The sequence below is a fragment of the Oncorhynchus keta genome, chromosome 14 (genome assembly GCF_023373465.1).
Source record: "Oncorhynchus keta strain PuntledgeMale-10-30-2019 chromosome 14, Oket_V2, whole genome shotgun sequence".
Taxonomy (NCBI): Eukaryota; Metazoa; Chordata; class Actinopteri; order Salmoniformes; family Salmonidae; genus Oncorhynchus; species Oncorhynchus keta.
In genome coordinates, this window is record NC_068434.1 from 36,402,056 (window position 1) to 36,420,807 (window position 18,752).

Genomic DNA, 18,752 nt, shown 5'->3' on the forward strand with positions numbered 1-18,752 from the left:
TGGTTGTCTGGAGCAACATTTCTCCCTCTCTCTCTCTCCCTCTCTCCATTTCTCTCTCGCCCTCTTTTTACTTTCTCTCGTGCTTCAGTTAAGTTCTTTGAGTGGCTGTCTCCTCTCAGACTCAGAGGGCTTGTCAAAGTGTGCACTCACTCTCCGCTCATTCACACGCCACTGCACCCAATACACTAGGTAATAGACTCTACACACTCTCCCTGAATCTGACTCACGACCCACCAGCGCCCTCGGGGGCAAAACGTCAAATCACGGAACCCCTGTTGTCCTTCCTGTCAGACACATACACTCTCTCTGCCTTTCATTTTATCTTCCTGTTCTCTCTCTCTCTCTCTCTCTCTCTCTCTCTCTCTCTCTCTCTCTCTCTCTCTCTCTCTCTCTAGTCTCTGTTGTTAAAGAATATATTTCATTTTAATATGACTAGCTTGGATAAATAAGAATATATTTAAAGAATACATCATGTTCCCATGTTTAGTATTTTTTGTGGTCTTACACATTATGGTGTCCTGGTCCATAAACTGTGGGGTTGCAAGATTGGGTTATGTTTATTGTTTGCTAGGTCTGGTGATTTTGAAAGTTTGTTTTTTTCAGTGAAGTTCTCATCAGGAGCAGATGATGTGGCCACCACTCATTAGAGTTACCTCAACAGCAGGCAAATAGATAGCACTTCAGAGGTCTTCTCTATCGCCCTCTCTGCTCTTGCACTTATTTTCTCCCTTGCTTGCTCTCCATTTGTTGATATCCCCTTTCTTCACCATTTTCTGTCTTACTCTCTCTATCTCAACCCTCTTTATCTCTATTTTCCTCTCCCTATCTCTCTTTCCCTCTCTCTCTCTCTCTCTCTCTCTCTCTCTCTCTCTCTCTGTCTCCCTCCCTCTCTCAGTCTGTCCCTCTGTCTCTGTCTCTGTCTCCTGTCTCTATCTCCTGTCTCTATCTCCTGTCTCTGTCTCCTGTCTCTATCTCCTGTCTCTGTCTCCTGTCTCTATCTCCTGTCTCTATCTCCTGTCTCTATCTCCTGTCTCTCTCCTGTCTCTGTCTCTCTCTGTCTCTCTCCTCCATGGTTGATCTAATAGTGTGTAATGGTGTGGAGGGTTCCTATTGGTTGTTTGGCTGGGATGTGTGTCTCTACTGCAGGGCTGCAACCTGTCCACTCAACCAGGCTCAAGACAATACATGTTCTGTATTATGACGATCAGCCCCAGTGGTGTGTGTGTGTGTGTGTGTGTGTGTGTGTGTGTGTGTGTGTGTGTGTGTGTGTGTGTGTGTGTGTGTGTGTGTGTGTGTGTGTGTGTGTGTGTGTGTGTGTGTGTGTGTGTGTGTGTGTGTGTGTGTGCACTCTGAGTGGCTGTGATACAAGCAGGAACCCAGCTGTGAAGTCAGAAGGGTGTTGATTAAACTATACACTGCCTACAGAAAGTATTCAAACCCCTTGACTTCTTCCACATTTTGTTGTGTTACAGCCTGAATAAAAAATGAATTAAATTCGGATTTGTTTGTCACTGGCCTACACACATAATACCCTATAATGTCAAAATGGAATAATGTTTTTTGTTTTTACAAAAATATGACAAATTCATGAAAATTGAAAAGCTGAAATGTTTTGAGTTAAGTATTCAACCACTTTGTAATGACAAGCCTAAATAAGGTCAGGAGATAAAATGTTTTTAACAAGTCACATAATAAGATGCATGGACTCACTCTGTGAGCAATAATAGTGTTTAACATGATTTTTGAATGACTACCTCATCTCTGTACCCCACACATACAATTATTTGTAAGGTCCCTCAGTCAAGCAGTGCATTTCCAACACAGATTCAACCACAAAGACCAGAGAGGGTTTCCAATGCCTCACAAAGAAGGGCACCTATTGGTAGATCGGTAAAAATCTAAAAGTAGACATTGAATATCTCTTTGAACATGGTTATGTTATTAATTACACTTTGGATGGTGTATCAATTCACCCAGTCACTACAAAGATAGAGGTGCCCTTCATAACTCAGTCGCTGGGACCAATGGTGACTTTAAAACAGTTACAGAGTTTAATGGCCTTGATAGGAGAAAACTGAGGATGGATCATCAAAGTTGTAGTTACTCCATAATGCTAAACTAATTGACAGTGAAAAGAAGGAAGCCTGTACAAAATAAAAATATTCCAAAACTTGCATTCTCTTTGCAACAAGGCACTAAAGTAATACTGCAAAAAATGTGGCAAAGCAACATTAATAAACTTTTTGTCCTGATTACAAAGTGTTATGTTTCAGGCAAATTCAACAAAACACATTACTGAGTACCACTCTCCATATTTTCAAGCATAGTGGTGGCTGCATCATGTTATGGGTATGCTTGTAATCGTTAAGGACTGGGGAGTTTTCAGAAGGAAAAAAAAATGGAATGGAGCTTAGCACAGGCAAAATCCTAGAGGAAAGCCTGGTTCAGTCTGCTTTCCACCAGACACTGGGAGATTAATTAACCTTTCAGCATGACAATAACCTAAAACACAGCTAAATCTACACTTGAATTGCTTACCAAGAAGACAGTGAATGTTCCTGAGTGGCCAAGTTACAGTTTTGACTTAAATCTACTTGAAAATCTATGGCAAGACCTGAAAATGGTTGTCTAGCAATGATCAACAATTAATTTATTTGACAGGGCTTGAAGAATTGTGAAAAGAATAATGGGAAAAAAGAAGAAACCCGCACACTGCCCTTGATAGCAACACTACTTTTTAATAAGCGTTACGTATCGACCTCAAGGCCTTCGTCAGAGCTTTTGTGAGTTTTTTTCAATTAGCATCCTTATGTAGACATAGCTCCACCCACATCCATTCAATGCATCAAATGGGGTTGAAGTTGAGGGAAAATAAGTACGTTTCACCAAATATAACAATGTGTATTTCATAAGTATTTGAATAAAGTGTGTATATAAAACATATTAAACACATCTGTAAAAGCACAATGAGGACATCGACACATCAAGCAAGTTTTCATAAATCATTGGGTACAGCGTGAGAAAAATGTCAGAGTCATCTGAAATGGTGGCATCAATTCGTAATTCATTTTATTCAACTGTTACCAGGCACCTGCAAAAAACATAGCTCAGATGTGCGAGTGCCTTTTGAATTTTGAAAAGAATAATGGGCAAATGTTGCACAATCCAAGTGTGGAATACTTTTGAGACTTACCCCAAAAGACTCACGGCTGAAATCGCTGTTTCTACAAAGTCTTGACTCAGGGGTGTGATTACAGAACTATAAATTGTATATTTATGGATTTAATTTTCAATACATTTTCAAATAAATTTACATTTTGAATTCAAGCTGTAACACAACAAAATGTGGAATAAGTCAAGGGGTATGAATACTTTCTGAAAGCACTGTAAATCTGCTTTGTAAGGGTGGAGTATGTGTGTATGTGCGTGTGCGTAAGGGATGGTTGTGAAAGAGAATGATTTGTCGATGGGTTATATAGAGTAAGGGTGGACAGGGTTGGATGGGCTATATTTAGGTTGAGAGTTTGAATCATATCACAGACAATTTTCGCATTAATAGCAACTTTTCAACTACTTGCTACTTTGCAACTACTTAGCATGTTAGCTAACACTTCCCCTAGCCACAACCCAAATTCGTAACATATTGGACTAATTGTAATTCGTAACATATTATAGGAAATGGGTGATGGACATCCACAAATTAATACATACCAACGAAACGTAACATATCATACTAAATTGACTGTCTCTGATTTCCTTACAGAATAATACAAAATGCTCTGAGACCAGGTTGTTTAACAAAATGATTTGTTGCAGATAAAAATCAAGTAGTGCACACAAAATGTTTTTTTTTTTGCTTAAGTTTTCATGTACCTAATAAAAATGTCAATGTGTTTCCATAGCATTTGCCTTAAATAGCAAATGTGCCTACTCTGGTCTTGGCATGTGCACTCTAGATTACAGCTTGCAGATCAGTCTGGTCTCATAGACTAGACGTAACGTAGTAAATCCAGGAGGTAAATTAGTATGATATGTTATGGTTGGTATGGTTACATAAAGCAGAAGGTTACTTAAGGTAAAAACATAAGGATAGTAGGTTGCCTGTTCGAGTCTCATCACAGACAACTTTATAATTTCAGCTAATTAGCAACTTTTCAACTACTTACTACTTTGTAACTACTTAGGATGTTAGCTATCCCCTCCCCCTCCCCTTCCCCTTCCCATAACCCTAGCCTTAACCCTTTAACCTAACTCCTAACCTTAAGCCTAACCCTTAACCCCTAGCCTAGCTAACGTTGGCCAGCTAGCTAATGTTAGCGTTATCCACCTAGCTAACGTTAACCACAACAAATTGGAATTCGTAACATATCATATGTTTTGCAAATTTGTACCATATAGTACATTTAGCAAATTTGTAACATGACACTGCTTCACCAATAGCCTTCACAGGTAAAACTGTAGTACTGTCTGGAATTAATTAAGCCTATTGTAGACATACTGACCTGTACATCCTGGGTCAGTGTGTTAGTGTGAAATGTAGTAGACCTCATGTGATCTGCTGAACCTTACTTAACACTGGGATTAGAGGAATTAGAGCTGTGTGTGTGTGTGTGTGTGTGTGTGTGTGTGTGTGTGTGTGTGTGTGTGTGTGTGCGTGCGTGCGTGCGTGCGTGCGTGCGTGCGTGCGTGTGCGTGTATACAGGGGTCATGACTTAGCTTTCTAGACTGTTGTACAACCTTATCTTGGCTGAGGAAAATACTGTGAAAATGCATTAAGCCCTTCTGAATACTCTCACTCAACCATACATCAATGTGTAATTTAACTGAAATATAACCACCAACCACTTAAAATCCTTCTATATCTTCTGTATATGTAATGGGTTAAATATATCTCCTATCACCTCCAGAATAATGTAATTCTAAGTGCTGCAGGGAAGAGATAGAGAGGTTTGGCCTACAATAACGGAAGAAGTTGGATGGATGCCAAGCTGTCACACAGTTGGATGACATATCTGAACCCTTCCCATTATTTCTTTATACAGATGGGCCTCTGGGATTTGAATGTGAGTGTGTGTGTGTGTGAGAGAGAGAGAGAGCGAGAGAGCGAGAGAGAAAGAGAGAAGAAATGAAAATGGGGTAATTCTGTGTGTCATTCAGCTAATGGAGGGCTTGGCCTGTGTAATGGAGCCCCCTCCCTCTGGACAGAGCAGATCATTTAATTAACGTCAGCCTTCTCTCCTCCCTCTCTCCTCTCCTTCTCGCCCTCCCTTCCCTCTTTTCTAAGTGACTCATCTGCACATAGTGCTGCTCTTAACACTCTCATCCCCATCCTCTGAACTAATCCACAATATAGAGCTGTCCAACATCCTACATTATTCATTCATTCTTTTGTTCTTTGTTCATTGGACCTAATAGCTACAGGTTCATGCATAAAGAAAACAGCTCCATCCATCTTTATCCAGTACATTACATTCCTCTCACACTCTCTGGGCTTTTAAGGTTTACGGATGGCAGCCATATTTAGGGTTATTGTTATGATCCATGATGTACTGGCTCTGCCCAAAATGAATGCCTGCTTTAGCCAGCCTGTCATTGTAGAAGGCAATTTGTTGTCACCAACAGTCTGGTACCAAAGACTAGCTACCCAAAGATTCACAAAAGGAATCTTCTGGTTGATAAGATTTAGCTGACCAATGCTCTCTGTTTTCTGCATAGTTCAGACTCATTCGCTACAAAATGACGATGACATACAGAACCCCAGCAAGCACAGACGGTTCGACAACGTTTGCGTTTGGTTCAAGTCTGATGCCATTTAGATTTACAGTAACTAAATGTCGCTTTCCTTTCTGTCCATCTCATTCTACAGATTGTAAAGCTTTATCTGACCTCCGCTCTGTGTTTTCTACAGGTGGTATAGCAGGGGGTATAGAGATCTGTATCACCTTCCCTACTGAGTATGTGAAGACTCAGCTACAGCTGGACGAGAAGGCCAACCCTCCAAAATACAGGGGCATCGGTGAGTGTCTGACTGTGTGTGTGTGTGTCCTCTCACCCGGCAACACAACGACTTTCTCTATCCATCTCCCTTCATACCTCTCTACCTCTTCTTCCCCGATGCATCTAACCTTTCTGAGATACAAGGTCGCCAGTGTGTCGATCAAATCAATTCATCTCCATCTATTTCTATCTCTTGCTCACGCTCCATTTCTTATTCTCACTATCTCGCTCCCTCTCTCTCTTTCTCTGTTCCTCTTAGGATCTAATTATCAAATTACCCATCATCCTCAGGTGCATTAGTGATTCTGGCAGGCTGTCACGCTACTTGTTTGTATGACACACACACACACACACACACACACACACACACACAGTCAGTCTGGCTTCTCTTGGCTGGAGCTCTGAGGATCTGAGACCATCTTAATGAGCCCTGCACACAGCTGTCTCTGCCTCATACTAAATAGCTATGTTCGTCAAGGAGTTCTCTCTCCATGTGTGAATATGAAGTTATTTGAATACTCTCTGTGTGTCCATAGCTGGTTGTGTGTTCATGTATTGATGTGTGTGTAGGTGACTGTGTAAAGCAGACGGTACAGGGTCACGGGGTGAGAGGACTATACAGAGGACTCAGCTCACTGCTCTACGGATCCATACCCAAATCAGCTGTCAGGTATGTGGATGGCATCTAGCCCTAAACACACACACACACCAATTATTTTGGTCTATTACCCACAATACATAGCTGAAATGTCCCGCTGGTCTTGTGTGTAATTATGTTATTCTTTCCCAGAGATTATATTTATTCCACACACGACCGTTCTATGGAGACCTCAGTCTCAGACAGGGGTATTTAGCATCTCTCTTTCTCTGAATGTGTTTGTTTGTGTGTATGTGTGTTACAGCGCAGAGCCTGTCTTTAGAGTGGACAGACCCAGCCATGCGGAGCAGAGCTGCCAATTCTTGTATCAGTGGAGATACAGAGAGGAAAACCTGTTGGTGTGTGTGTGTGTGTGTGTGTGTGTGTGTGTGTGTGTGTGTGTGTGTGTGTGTGTGTGTGTGTGTGTGTGTGTGTGTGTGTGTGTGTGTGTGTGTGTGTGTGTGTGTGTGTGTGTGTGTGTGTGAGTCAGTCAGTCAGCCTCACGGAAGGGCTCAGTAGGGAAACAGTGCATAGAGGACAGGCCAACAAGAGTAGGCCACATCATCTGTCTAGTCTGACAGCTGTGTGTGTGTGTGTGTGTGTGTGTGTGTGTGTGTGTGTGTGTGTGTGTGTGTGTGTGTGTGTGTGTGTGTGTGTGTGTGTGTGTGTGTGTGTGTGTGTGTGTGTGTGTGTGTGTGTGTGTGTGTGTGTGTGTGTGTGTGTGTGCATATGCTTTACATAATTGGGTTACGAAAAAAGAAGGGAGTGCTTTTCTTCTCCCATTCCCTCTGTCCCCCTCCCCCTACCAATCCATCATTTTCTCCCCTTTCTCACCATCTCCCCCATCCCATTAGCTGATTGCCTGTTATGTACAGTGGGGGTAAGGACGGGGAGTGAAGGAGATAAGAGAGTGGTGAGGATGAGGCCAGAGTGACACTGGGCTTTAGTGGAGAGAGACTGACCTTTTTCATCCTCCCATTTAACTCCCCCTGCCTTCTCATCCACCCCTTTCCTTTTCCCCTCATCCTTTCTTTCCCAAATACCTCCCTCCACCCCTCATCTCTTGGCGAGGGGTAACTGACTTTGCAGATAGAGCCCTAATGGGGTTTAGGAGATGTGCCATGGTCTCTATGACGACCAAGGTGCCTCTGACTCATCCTGGACTTTGGCTGCCGGCCCAGCTATTATCCATCATGTTGGGATGATTTAAAAAAATCTGTCACTTGGAATTGGCTAAAGAGAAGAGGTAGTTTAGCCTTAGCACAATGAAGTAATTTTAATGGGGTGATGTAAGGTATAGTATAGTGAAAAAAACTATACTGCCACTTCCTTGCAGTCCAATTAAGGTGGATGAGAGAGAGAGACCTGTTTCAATTTATAAAGGCACCTTTTGTTTGCCAGGCCGTGTCTGTGTTCCTGCACTACAGAGTATGTGAGTTGTGAAGCGGCTATCACTCAAACAAACATGATTGAGTAGAGACAGAGAAACAGATGCTGCATTTTAATGAACAAAAAAATGAGGCAAAAAAAAGAGAGCGAAAGAGAGTGAGAGCAAAAGGAGGGGTGGAGGGAGAAGAGATGAGGAAATAGAACAGAGAGACACACCCAGAGATAGAGACAGATCGTCAACGTCCGAGACAGACAAGAAGACATCGGTCAGACCAGAAACTCTCGGGTCGAGAAGGCAGAGGCACAAGAAACCTAGCCTCATGAAACCCGCCTGATCTTGCAATGTTTATTTGTCACATGCGGCGAATACAACAAGTGTAGACTTTAACTTGAAACGCGTACTTACGAGCTCTTTCCCAACAATGCAGTTAAAAAGTATAAAATTAACAAATAGATAACGAGACAATAGTAACACAATGAATTAACACAATAAAATATCAGTATTCTTTTTTTTACCAGGTTACAAGAAAACAAACCTTTAATCAACACTAAGTGGCAAAGTGTCTTTCCTCCCCCCTCCCCTCCTTCCCCTCTCCTCCTCTCTTCCTCCATGTTGTGTTTGGTCCTGAAATCACCACAATCCAATTCCTGCTATAAATAACCTTCCCAGGGAAGGACTCCCTGGCACAGCATCTCCTAACTGATTACAGTGAAACTTAACACACACATACACACACTCCTGGGGTGAGACAGAACGCTCAGCTCACTTTCATGGTAGCAGTTGCTGGGCATCCGTTGCTTGCTGAGTCATCAGACTTTATGGCTACATTTTTAAACAAGGATGTGCCTTACCTGCTGGGTAGTAAAACATTCTGCAACATTAGCAGTTTGTTTCACTTCACCTGGGCATCGAACAAATCAAGGCCTCTTGCCTCAAATCAAATCAAATTTTATTGGTCACATACACATGGTTAGCAGATGTTAATGCGAGCGTAGCGAAATGCTTGTGCTTCTAGTTCCGACCGTGCAGTAAAATCTAACATCTAATCTAACAATTCCACAACAACTTCCTTTTACACACAAGTTAAAAGGAATGAATAAGAATATGTACATATAAAGATATGGATGAGCGATGGCCGTGCAGCATAGGCAAGATGCAGTAGATGGTATAGAGTACAGTATAAACATATGAGATGAGTAATGTAGGGTATGTAAACATTGTATAAAGTGGCATTGTTTACTAGTGATAGGACTGGGCAAAGACTTCTACTAAGATTACTAAGCAGTTGTATGATGCTCAGAGAGGAAACTGGTGTGAAATTCTGCTCCTCAGCTGATTAAACCCAACCTGGCTTCCTCTAAGGTGTCCAGTGGAGTTAGAACTCTTTGAAGACTCTTTGTTGTTTCCATATCTCATCCAGAGATATCAGCAACTCTGACCCTTCTCATCTTCACAGTTATACAGTATCCGTCTGTGTTTTACTGTCACCTAGGTAACAAGGAGCCAGGATAGTGGGATATTCTATAGAGGGTCTAATGAGATTCTAAAACTTTCTAGATTGAAGGTTCTAGTCTGATATTCTATGAAATTCTAGGATTCGATTTTAGACCAGTGGTCACCAACATTTTCTGAGTCAAGATCACTTTCTGAGTCAAAATGCATGCCAGGAACTACCGCTCTTATTTTTTATTAACATGACTTAAAAAATGTAAGCCTATGCAACAATAACACATTAAAAACAGTACTGTAGCAATAAGGTTTGTGCAGTAAGCTATAGGCCCAATACATTATCGCAGCATACTTGCTTTGCTTGAATTTACCTGCCAATTAATTGTTGTTCAGGACATTTTAGGACATGATATTAAACCATTTGAGGTAGGCTATATGATCACATCGGTAATCGATCCATTGTTGTATTACTTGTGAGGCACAGATGAGTGAACATACATTTAAATAATGTGCTTTTTATTTTACTGGGCTCATGGTGCCTGTATCTGATGGTCAGGCTCAGCCGGGAGAGAGCGGCAGACCGAGGGTCCGTCTCTCAACATCCCTCCGCTCTCCCTTTCCTCCACTGACACTGACCAAAAAGGGACACAGTCTTCAAGCTGATTGCGAACTCGAGTCGCACCACAAATTCATGTTGTTACTCCTGTGAACAGAGAAAGTGAAATATCCCATGATATAAAAAAAAGACCCAAGCCGCTAATAATAACAACAACTCAAGCCTATAAATACACTTTCCTACTCATTCATTACTGCCGCACTGCTTGTTGTAGCGCTGAGTGGAAATAGGAAGAACGCGCATTTTATGGGCTATAAAAGTGTTGAATACAAAGTGTTGACAGGGCTGAGTGAGAACTTAAACATGAACTCACTCATAAAAACAGCAGCTCTTTGCTGTATTCGTTGACAGTCTCTCTCTCGTCATGGTTTTAAACGTTTTGAAAACTCACAGTATCAATTTTGCCGTAGCTTTCTTTTATACCTGCTACGTTACTGCGGACTCGGTCATCTGAGCAATCTGATTGGCCAGTGGTAGCATAGTGCGCTTGATTTCCTCTCCAGGATGGCAGAGTTTGTACCTTCAGACGCATGAAATGGCAACAGTTTGCCGACCCGGCGCGCACGGCAGTTGAATTGGCCGCACCTCCCAGCAACAGCGCGCGAGACGAATAAAAAAATAGAAACACAAGGCTTTATCGTTGTTTTTTACAGAAATGTTTGGCGATCGACTAGAAATGCATTGGAGATGAACAAGTAGATTGTGATCGACCCGTTGTTGACCACTGTTTTAGACAATATTCAAACTCAAGTCTAGAATCAGGCCTGACTCCTCTTCCTGATATCACTGTACCAGTCTCAAACCTGAGCAACAACAACTCTGCTTGTTATCAATGACTCTCACTCATGAGAACAACATTGATTGAACTAATCGACTGGGCTGTATACTAACATGTTATCTCTCTCCATCTTCCTCTCTCTCGCCTCCCCTCCTCCCCCATCTCAGGTTTGGAGTGTTTGAGTATCTCAGTAACCATGCCCGTGATGAGGCAGGGAAGTTGAACAGCACCAGGGGTCTGTTATGTGGGCTTGGTGCTGGAGTCATGGAGGCTGTAGTCATAGTCTGTCCCATGGAGACTGTCAAGGTATGTCTGAGACGGAGCATCTCTATCGTCTTCTTTATAGCTCCGTCTCCTCTTCCAGTCTCTCTCCACCTCTCCTCTATAGCCTTGTCTCCTCTTCCAGTCTCTCTCCACCTCTCCACTATAGTCTCTCTCCTCCTCTCCTCTATAGCCCCTGTCCTTTTCCTGTCTCCTCCTCCTCTCCTCCATACCCACCTCTCTCTGTCTCTCGCTCTCTCCCCCTCTCCTCTCTCCTCTCTTGTCTTTATCCCCCCCACTCCCCTCTCAGATTTGGTGTCACTGATACCCCCTACCCACTGGTAAGGAGTCAGCTGTCTAGCTGATAATTGTTTTGTTCTGAATAGGAAGACCTCATCCCAAATCAGTCTCTATTTGTTACAAATCTAATCCAACAGCAAAATGAGGGTTGACCCGAGCCTTCCAGGAATGCATTTCCTTCAATCATACTCTTTAATATTCTCTGAATTAAAGGTCAGACAGACAAGAACATCTCTCAAAGTTGTCTGCCTGCTCTTAGTGCTCTGTCAAACTGATAATACAATGAAGAAAAAAACATGATAATGCTCTTTTTCCTGGAGCACAGTTGGGTTTCTTAATAATACTGCCTGCCTGCCTGCCTGCCTGCCTGCCTGCCTGCCTGCCTGCCTGCCTGCCCGCCTGCCCGCCCGTCTGTATGTATGTTTGTATGTTTGTATGTTTGGTGATTAAGCTGTCCCTGTGTTCTCTCTCAAGGTTAAATTCATCCACGACCAGTCTTCAGCCAACCCCAAATACAGAGGTTTCTACCATGGAGTCAGGGAGATCATCAGAACCCAAGGTAAGGGAGGAGGGGGAAGTTGCCCTAGACTAGACACTGATTTAAGGCTAGGGTTTAGGGAGGGTAATCTGATCCTACCACCCTGACCTTGAACGATCAACAAAGGCCATGTATATGTCCTAAATTACACTTTATTGCCCCCATAGGGACCTACTTATTGTGTGTATGAACTGACATACACTACCGTTCAAAAGTTTGGGGTCACATAGAAATGTCCTTGTTTTTGAAAGAATAGCACATTTTTGGTCCATTAAAATAACTTAAAATTGATCAGAAATACAGTGTAGACATTTTTAATGTTGTAAATTACTATTGTAGCTGGAAATGGCTGAGGCTCATTATCAGCAGCCATCACTCCTGTGTTCCAATGGCACGTTGTGTTAACTAATCCAAGTTTATAATTTTAAAAGGCTAATTGATAATTAGAAAACCCTTTTGAAATTAAGTTTGCACAGCTGAAAACTGTTGTTCTGATTAAAGAAGCAATAAAACTGGCCTTCTTTAGACTGGTTGAGTATCTGGAGCATCAGCATTTGTGGGTTCGATTACAGGCTCAAAATGGCCAGAAACAAAGAACTTCTTGTTCTGAGAAATTAAGGCTATTCCATGTGAGAAATTGCCAAGAAACTGAAGATCTTGTACAACGCTGTGTACTACTCCCTTCATAGAACAGCACAAACTGGTTCTAACCAGAATAGAACGAGGAGTGGGAGGCCCCGGTGCACAACTGAGCAAGAGGACAAGTACATTAGTGTCTAGTTTGAGAAACAGACGCCTCACAAGTCCTCAACTGGCAGCTGATTAAATAGTACCTGCAAAACACCAGTCTCAATGTCAACAGTGAAGAGGCGACTTTGGGATGAGGGCCTTCTAGGCAGAGTTCCTCTGTCCAGTGTCTGTGTTCTTTTGCCCATCTTAATCTTGTATTTTTATTGGACAGTCACTCCCACTCCTCTTTCTATGGAATAGCTTTAATTTCTCAGAACAAGAATAGACTGACGAGTTTCAGAAGAAAGTTCTTTGTTTCTGGCCATTTTGAGCCTGTAATCGAACCGACAAATGCTGATGCTCCAGATACTCAACAAGTCTAAAGAAGGCCAGTTTTATTGCTTCTTTAATCAGAACAACAGTTTTCAGCTGTGGTAACATAATTGCAAAAGGGTTTTCTAATGATCAATTAGCCTTTTAAAATGGTAAACTTGGCTTAGCTAACACAACGTGCCATTGGAACACAGGAGTGATGGCTGCTGATAATGGACCTCTGTATGCCTATGTAGATATTCCATTAAAAATCTGCCGTTTCCAGCTGCAAAAGTCATTTTCAACATTAGCAATGTCTACACTGTATTTCTGATAAATTTGATGTTATTTTAATGGACCAAAAATGTGCTATTCTTTCAAAAATAAGGACATTTTTAAGTGACCACAAACTTTTGAATGGTGGTGTATATGTGTAACTGATAGACACACACTACTTGTTAATGTTTTTATATGTATGTAATTGTCAAGACTTCTGTCTGTAATGTCTAAATCAAATCACTATCATCCAAAACTGAGATTTGTGTGCAAGAGTTCGTCATGACTTACACTGTGTATACAAAACATTAGAAACATCTTAATATTGAGCCGCACCACCTTTTCCCCCCAGAACAGCCTCAATTCATCTAGGCATTGACTCTACAAGGTGTCGAAAGCGTTCCACAGGTTTGCTGACCCCTGCTGACTCCCATGTTTCCGACTGTTGTGTAAAGTTGCTGGATGTCCTTTGGGTGGTGGACCATTATTGATACACACGGGAAACGGTTGAGTGTGAAAAACCCAGCAGCGTCGCAGTTCTTGACACACTCAAACCTAGTGCCCCTGGCACCTTCTAACATACCCTGTTCATAGGCACTTACATTTTTTGTCTTGCCCATTCACCCTCTGAATGGCACACATACACACTCCATGTCGATGGTCTCGAGGCTTAAAAATCCTTCTTTAACACGTCTCTTCCCCTTCATCTACTCTGATTGAAGTGGATTTAACAAGTGTCATCAATAAGGGATCATAGTTTTCACCTGGATTCACCTGGTCAGTCTATGTCATGGAAAGAGCAGGTGTTCCTAATGTTTGTATACTCAGTGTACTTGTGGGTTGGGTTTTGATTTTGACAATGCCCACTTGCCCACAACCATGGGATAAACAGCTGTGGTGATTGCGGTCTATTCAATAGTACGTCAGAACACACAGGCAGGGAGACAGACCGGCCCGGCAGCACAGTGGAGACAACTTTGTTTATAGAAGAAAACACATCACATATTTTTGAACTTGAGAAATACTGCACCAAACACATTAGCTAGATGTCCAATTGTGCGCCTAAAAGTTCCTAAAGAATTTCAAAATTATTTATTGTGTTCTCTTAAATGAATTCTGCCAATTTTGAGCAAGTGATAATGGCTTTGTACCTATGGTGTCTCATGGGGGACAAAGATCAGTAACTGCCACATTGAACCAACACCCCCAAGATTGAAATCTTATTTTTCTTAATGAGCAACAGAAAAACCCATGCAGAATTGGTGTGTTCAGTCACTCTTTAAAGAGGGTAGTGCATAATGCTGCTACTACATCCAGTGATGCTAACTGCTGCTCTCTGCTACTGTCCCCCAGGTATTAAGGGGACGTACCAGGGTCTGACGGCCACCGTCCTGAAGCAGGGCTCCAACCAGGCCATCCGCTTCTATGTCATGACCTCCCTCAGGAACTGGTACAAAGGTACGGGAGTGTCAGCCATCATTATCAGGATTCCAGGGGCCATATGTATCTCATAGTAGGAGTGCTGATTGGGGATCAGCTTAGCCTTTAGATCGCAATGAGTATGATTGCATCGACAGAAGGGACCTGATCCACTCCTACTCTGAGACGTTTATGAATACCGGCCCTGGATGCCTGTCGACACCACACAGACAATGCTGACCTCTAGTGGTCACCTGTAAAAAGGTACTCACTTTGATAAGCGTACTGGGTATATCCCACTTGGGTGAGTGTGAAAGAGCATTCTGTCCGTATCTCCTCTCCCCAGGGGATAACCCCAATAAGGCTATTAACCCTGTGGTGACGGGAACGTTTGGAGCCGTCGCAGGAGCAGCCAGCGTGTTTGGGAACACCCCCCTAGATGTCATCAAGACCAGGATGCAGGTACGGGATGGGGTACCGCTACAGGCACTTGTGTACATCTGAAAGGATTGAATGTGTTTGAAATACATGTATGGTGTAACTCCACCCCTGTCTAAGTGAATAACCCTGTGTCTTTCTCTCTCTAAGGGTTTGGAGTCTCATAAGTACAAGAGTACGCTGGACTGTGCCTTGAAGATCATGAGACACGAGGGTGTACGAGCGTAAGTGCACCACTATACACTTCTATACGATCAAACGTTATGTATAACTCCCTTAAGGAACCTAATGGTATTGTTTACTGCTCATTCCGTCTCATTCCTGAGGTTCTACTCCATAGAGATCCTGAGTTCTATGTATATGATGTTCTACTCTCCTTGTTCTGTGTTCTCTAGGTTCTATAAGGGGACGGTTCCTCGGCTGGGCCGTGTGTGCCTGGATGTGGCCATCGTCTTCATCATCTATGAGGAGGTGGTCAAGGTTCTCAACACGGTCTGGAAGACGGAGTGAGGGGGCAGGGCTGGAGCCTCTTCTGACCTCACTGGGCCAAACACGATATGACTGGACAACTGAGCCTTCTACCAGTTTGCGTCTCAAACAACACCTTATTCCCTATATACAGTAGTGTGCTACTTTTGACCCATCAGGCTCCCATCAGGACCATCAGGCTCTGGTCAAAAGTAGGGCATTGTGTAGGGAATGGAGTGCCATTTCAGACGCATTCTACCCATAACTGTACTCACCAGCTGAGCTGTAAGCGGAGTGAAAGCTGTCATATGAATAACATCTATTTGGACATAGCCTACCTATTTGGATGCTGTGGTCACAAACCCTGGTCCCAGAGAGCTACAAAGTGTACAGGTTTCTGTTCCATCCCTGCACTAACACACCTGATTCTTCCAAACAAGGCCTCCATGAGTTGAATGAGGTGTAGCGCTAAACTGGGACAAAATCCTGCACGTAATGTCACTCTCCAGGACCTGGACTGAAGAACACTGAAATATATCATGTTTTTTTTATATATCTACGTAAATTAATTACACTATCATAATGAGTTAATTGTATGGTAGTGGGTACCACATCATCCTGAGTTAAAGCATAGTGGTTCTGCCTTGACCTGAGGGTCTAGCGACAGTAACAGTTACAGTAGCAACTACATTAATTGTAACTTATACCCACCCTCCTTTTGAGAATTTATTACCAACCCTTTTATGCAATAATTTTACTTGTGTGATATGATTTGTATTTTTATAATGCATATTATGGTTGACTATTAATGTTTAATTGCTGAGTATATTGTTTTACTCAGTTCCAGATGCCAAGCCCATCCAGTAGCAAGCTGCCAAGTTGTGACAAATTATACTAATTATTGTCACAGTTCTACTGTAATACCACTCACCCTTTTGGGCTGGCCATGGCTAACGTCTTTTACCTCAAGTGAAACGTATACATAGAGTAATATATTCTTACCAAGAGAAGAGAAAAATGGGTAAATAATATATATTGATTCATAATATATTGATCAGAGTCTTTTCAATGTACTTATTGAATGTTGAATGTGTAGTAACGAGTCTCTGTTTGAGACACGCTGTTATACTGTGCAGTGTTATGTACAGTTCTAACTTGGAAGCGAATGCTTCATGATGTTAACATTACAGTACTGTATGGATTGGGTGGGTGTAAGAGGTCACAGCATTTGTTTTGTTCCTGTATGGTATATCCACAGATAGAACAATGAGACAGATATTTCACTGGATGTATAAATATGAAGCATCCACTTGGTGTTTCCATTCACTACCAAATATGGTAGTGAGAGAAAGCCCACTGACGCGCAGTGGTAGAAAATGGAACGAGATGGATTATGGCCTTACATTCTGCAAATGTTCTCATCGATGAAACATTTGATCTCAATACAGTTTTTATGTTCCAAAAACTATAACCTGTTATGAATAGAGTTGACTAAGTTTTGTAGACATTAGCCATTGTCAAAGTTTTTTAAAATCACGTTGTTTAGAAGGAATGCAAAGTCATATTGGTTATCGCACAAGCGAATTTCACAGAGTAGGCGTTCCCTAACAGAAATATGCAGATGTTTGCTAGAACGGGCCAATAGGATCTCGCTAGCTCGTGCCTGGCTCTGCCCACCTCCTTGCTTGTTCTGCCCACTATGACTCATATGTTCCCATCGGAAACGACAGGCTGTGGTCTAGCTTGGTTTAGTTATAAACAATCTTTGGTATATCACTACTGGTCTCCATTCGGGTTCAATCATACAGTAACTCAGGTTCCCAGCTCAGATTGCCTCCTGCCACAGATGGTTGCATTCCAGACAGTTCAGCATTGTTCTAAGATGGAAACTTGAGGGAACCTTCCCATTCCATTCACACACATTCATATCATTCTAGAGGCCTTTGTTGTCAAAATGGCACCACATGTAACATAATCCTTGACAGTATGTTACAATTGGTGCCATTTTGGGGGTTGTTTTAGTTTTAACTTCATGAGGAAAACAACCATTACAATGTATTTTTTTTAATCAATCTCATCTGGGTTTTCAGGGTCTTGATCATAAAGTGTATTTTGCTATAATCCTCAATTGCTATGTGTTGTAGTCATGGTAACATATGTAAGAGCATTCTGAATCTGCACAAATATCTGCCCTGATGATTGTGGTCAAATCTATAACAAGAAAATATGGCTTTATTTAGCATCGGTGGAATAGAAAATGAAACGCATTACTTTGCTTTTAGAGCCTTTGTGTTGTCGGTAACAGTATACTGACTGGTTTGACTCTGCTTTTACATAGTGTTGCATATACAACATGTACTGTAAGATATGGGAGACCTCAGTCTCCTCCTCACCATATACTGTCTAAAATATCATAATCTCACCATCTAAATTAAATGGATGTCATGACAAATCCCTAGAGGAATGTACTGTGTTTCTTACGTTATTTTAACCTCTAAATCTAAGGTGGTATTACACCAAGAACCAATAAATAACCACTGTCTTTGAATTCCTTTATTTTCAATTTTAAAGTTTTTCCAATTGTAGGAAAATGTGTTGTGTTGTGTTGTGAGTGTGAGTGTGTGTGTGTGTATTTCCCTCCCTCCTAGTCCCCTTTCATGAGGTCAGGGATATAATCACTGTAGCTGTCCCATCTGGAAATCTGAAAGTGAAAGAAACAATTCATTCCTTTTTATAGTTACAGCACCATTATTTTGAGGTGGTTTATGCATTCAAACAAGAGAATGTTACCTGGGGTTAATTCAATCTCAACTGAATAATGGCTCTGACTATATTTACAAGATAATGTTCGTGAATAGTAGCTATGGTGGCCATATACAGTGCCTTCAGAAAGTATTCACACCCATTGACATTTTCCACATTTTGTTACAAAGTAGCTTAAAATGGAGTTAAATGTCATTTTTGTCAACGATATACATAAAATACTCTAATGTCAAAGTGGAAGAAAAATTCTAATGTTTATAAAAAAACTAAACTAAAAAACCACACTAATATCTCTTGAATCACCTTGAATCACCTTTGGCAGCAATTACAGCTGTGAGCCTTTCTGGGTAAGTCTAAGAGCTTTCCACACCTGGATTGTGC

General features: G+C 41.9%; 1 protein-coding gene across 1 annotated transcript in view; it reads left to right on the top strand.

The window, feature by feature from the left end:
- Positions 1 to 18,712, top strand: part of LOC118393348 (tricarboxylate transport protein B, mitochondrial-like) — a 31,017-nt gene extending 12,305 nt beyond the window's left edge. The window contains exons 2-9 of the mRNA XM_035785940.2: positions 5,909 to 6,016; positions 6,568 to 6,667; positions 11,035 to 11,173; positions 11,903 to 11,987; positions 14,637 to 14,741; positions 15,049 to 15,164; positions 15,291 to 15,364; positions 15,536 to 18,712. Coding sequence (XP_035641833.1) covers positions 5,909 to 6,016; positions 6,568 to 6,667; positions 11,035 to 11,173; positions 11,903 to 11,987; positions 14,637 to 14,741; positions 15,049 to 15,164; positions 15,291 to 15,364; positions 15,536 to 15,650 — 842 coding nt within the window. The 3' untranslated portion in view covers positions 15,651 to 18,712. The remainder of the gene's footprint in view (positions 1 to 5,908; positions 6,017 to 6,567; positions 6,668 to 11,034; positions 11,174 to 11,902; positions 11,988 to 14,636; positions 14,742 to 15,048; positions 15,165 to 15,290; positions 15,365 to 15,535) is intronic.
- Positions 18,713 to 18,752: the final 40 nt, after the last annotated feature.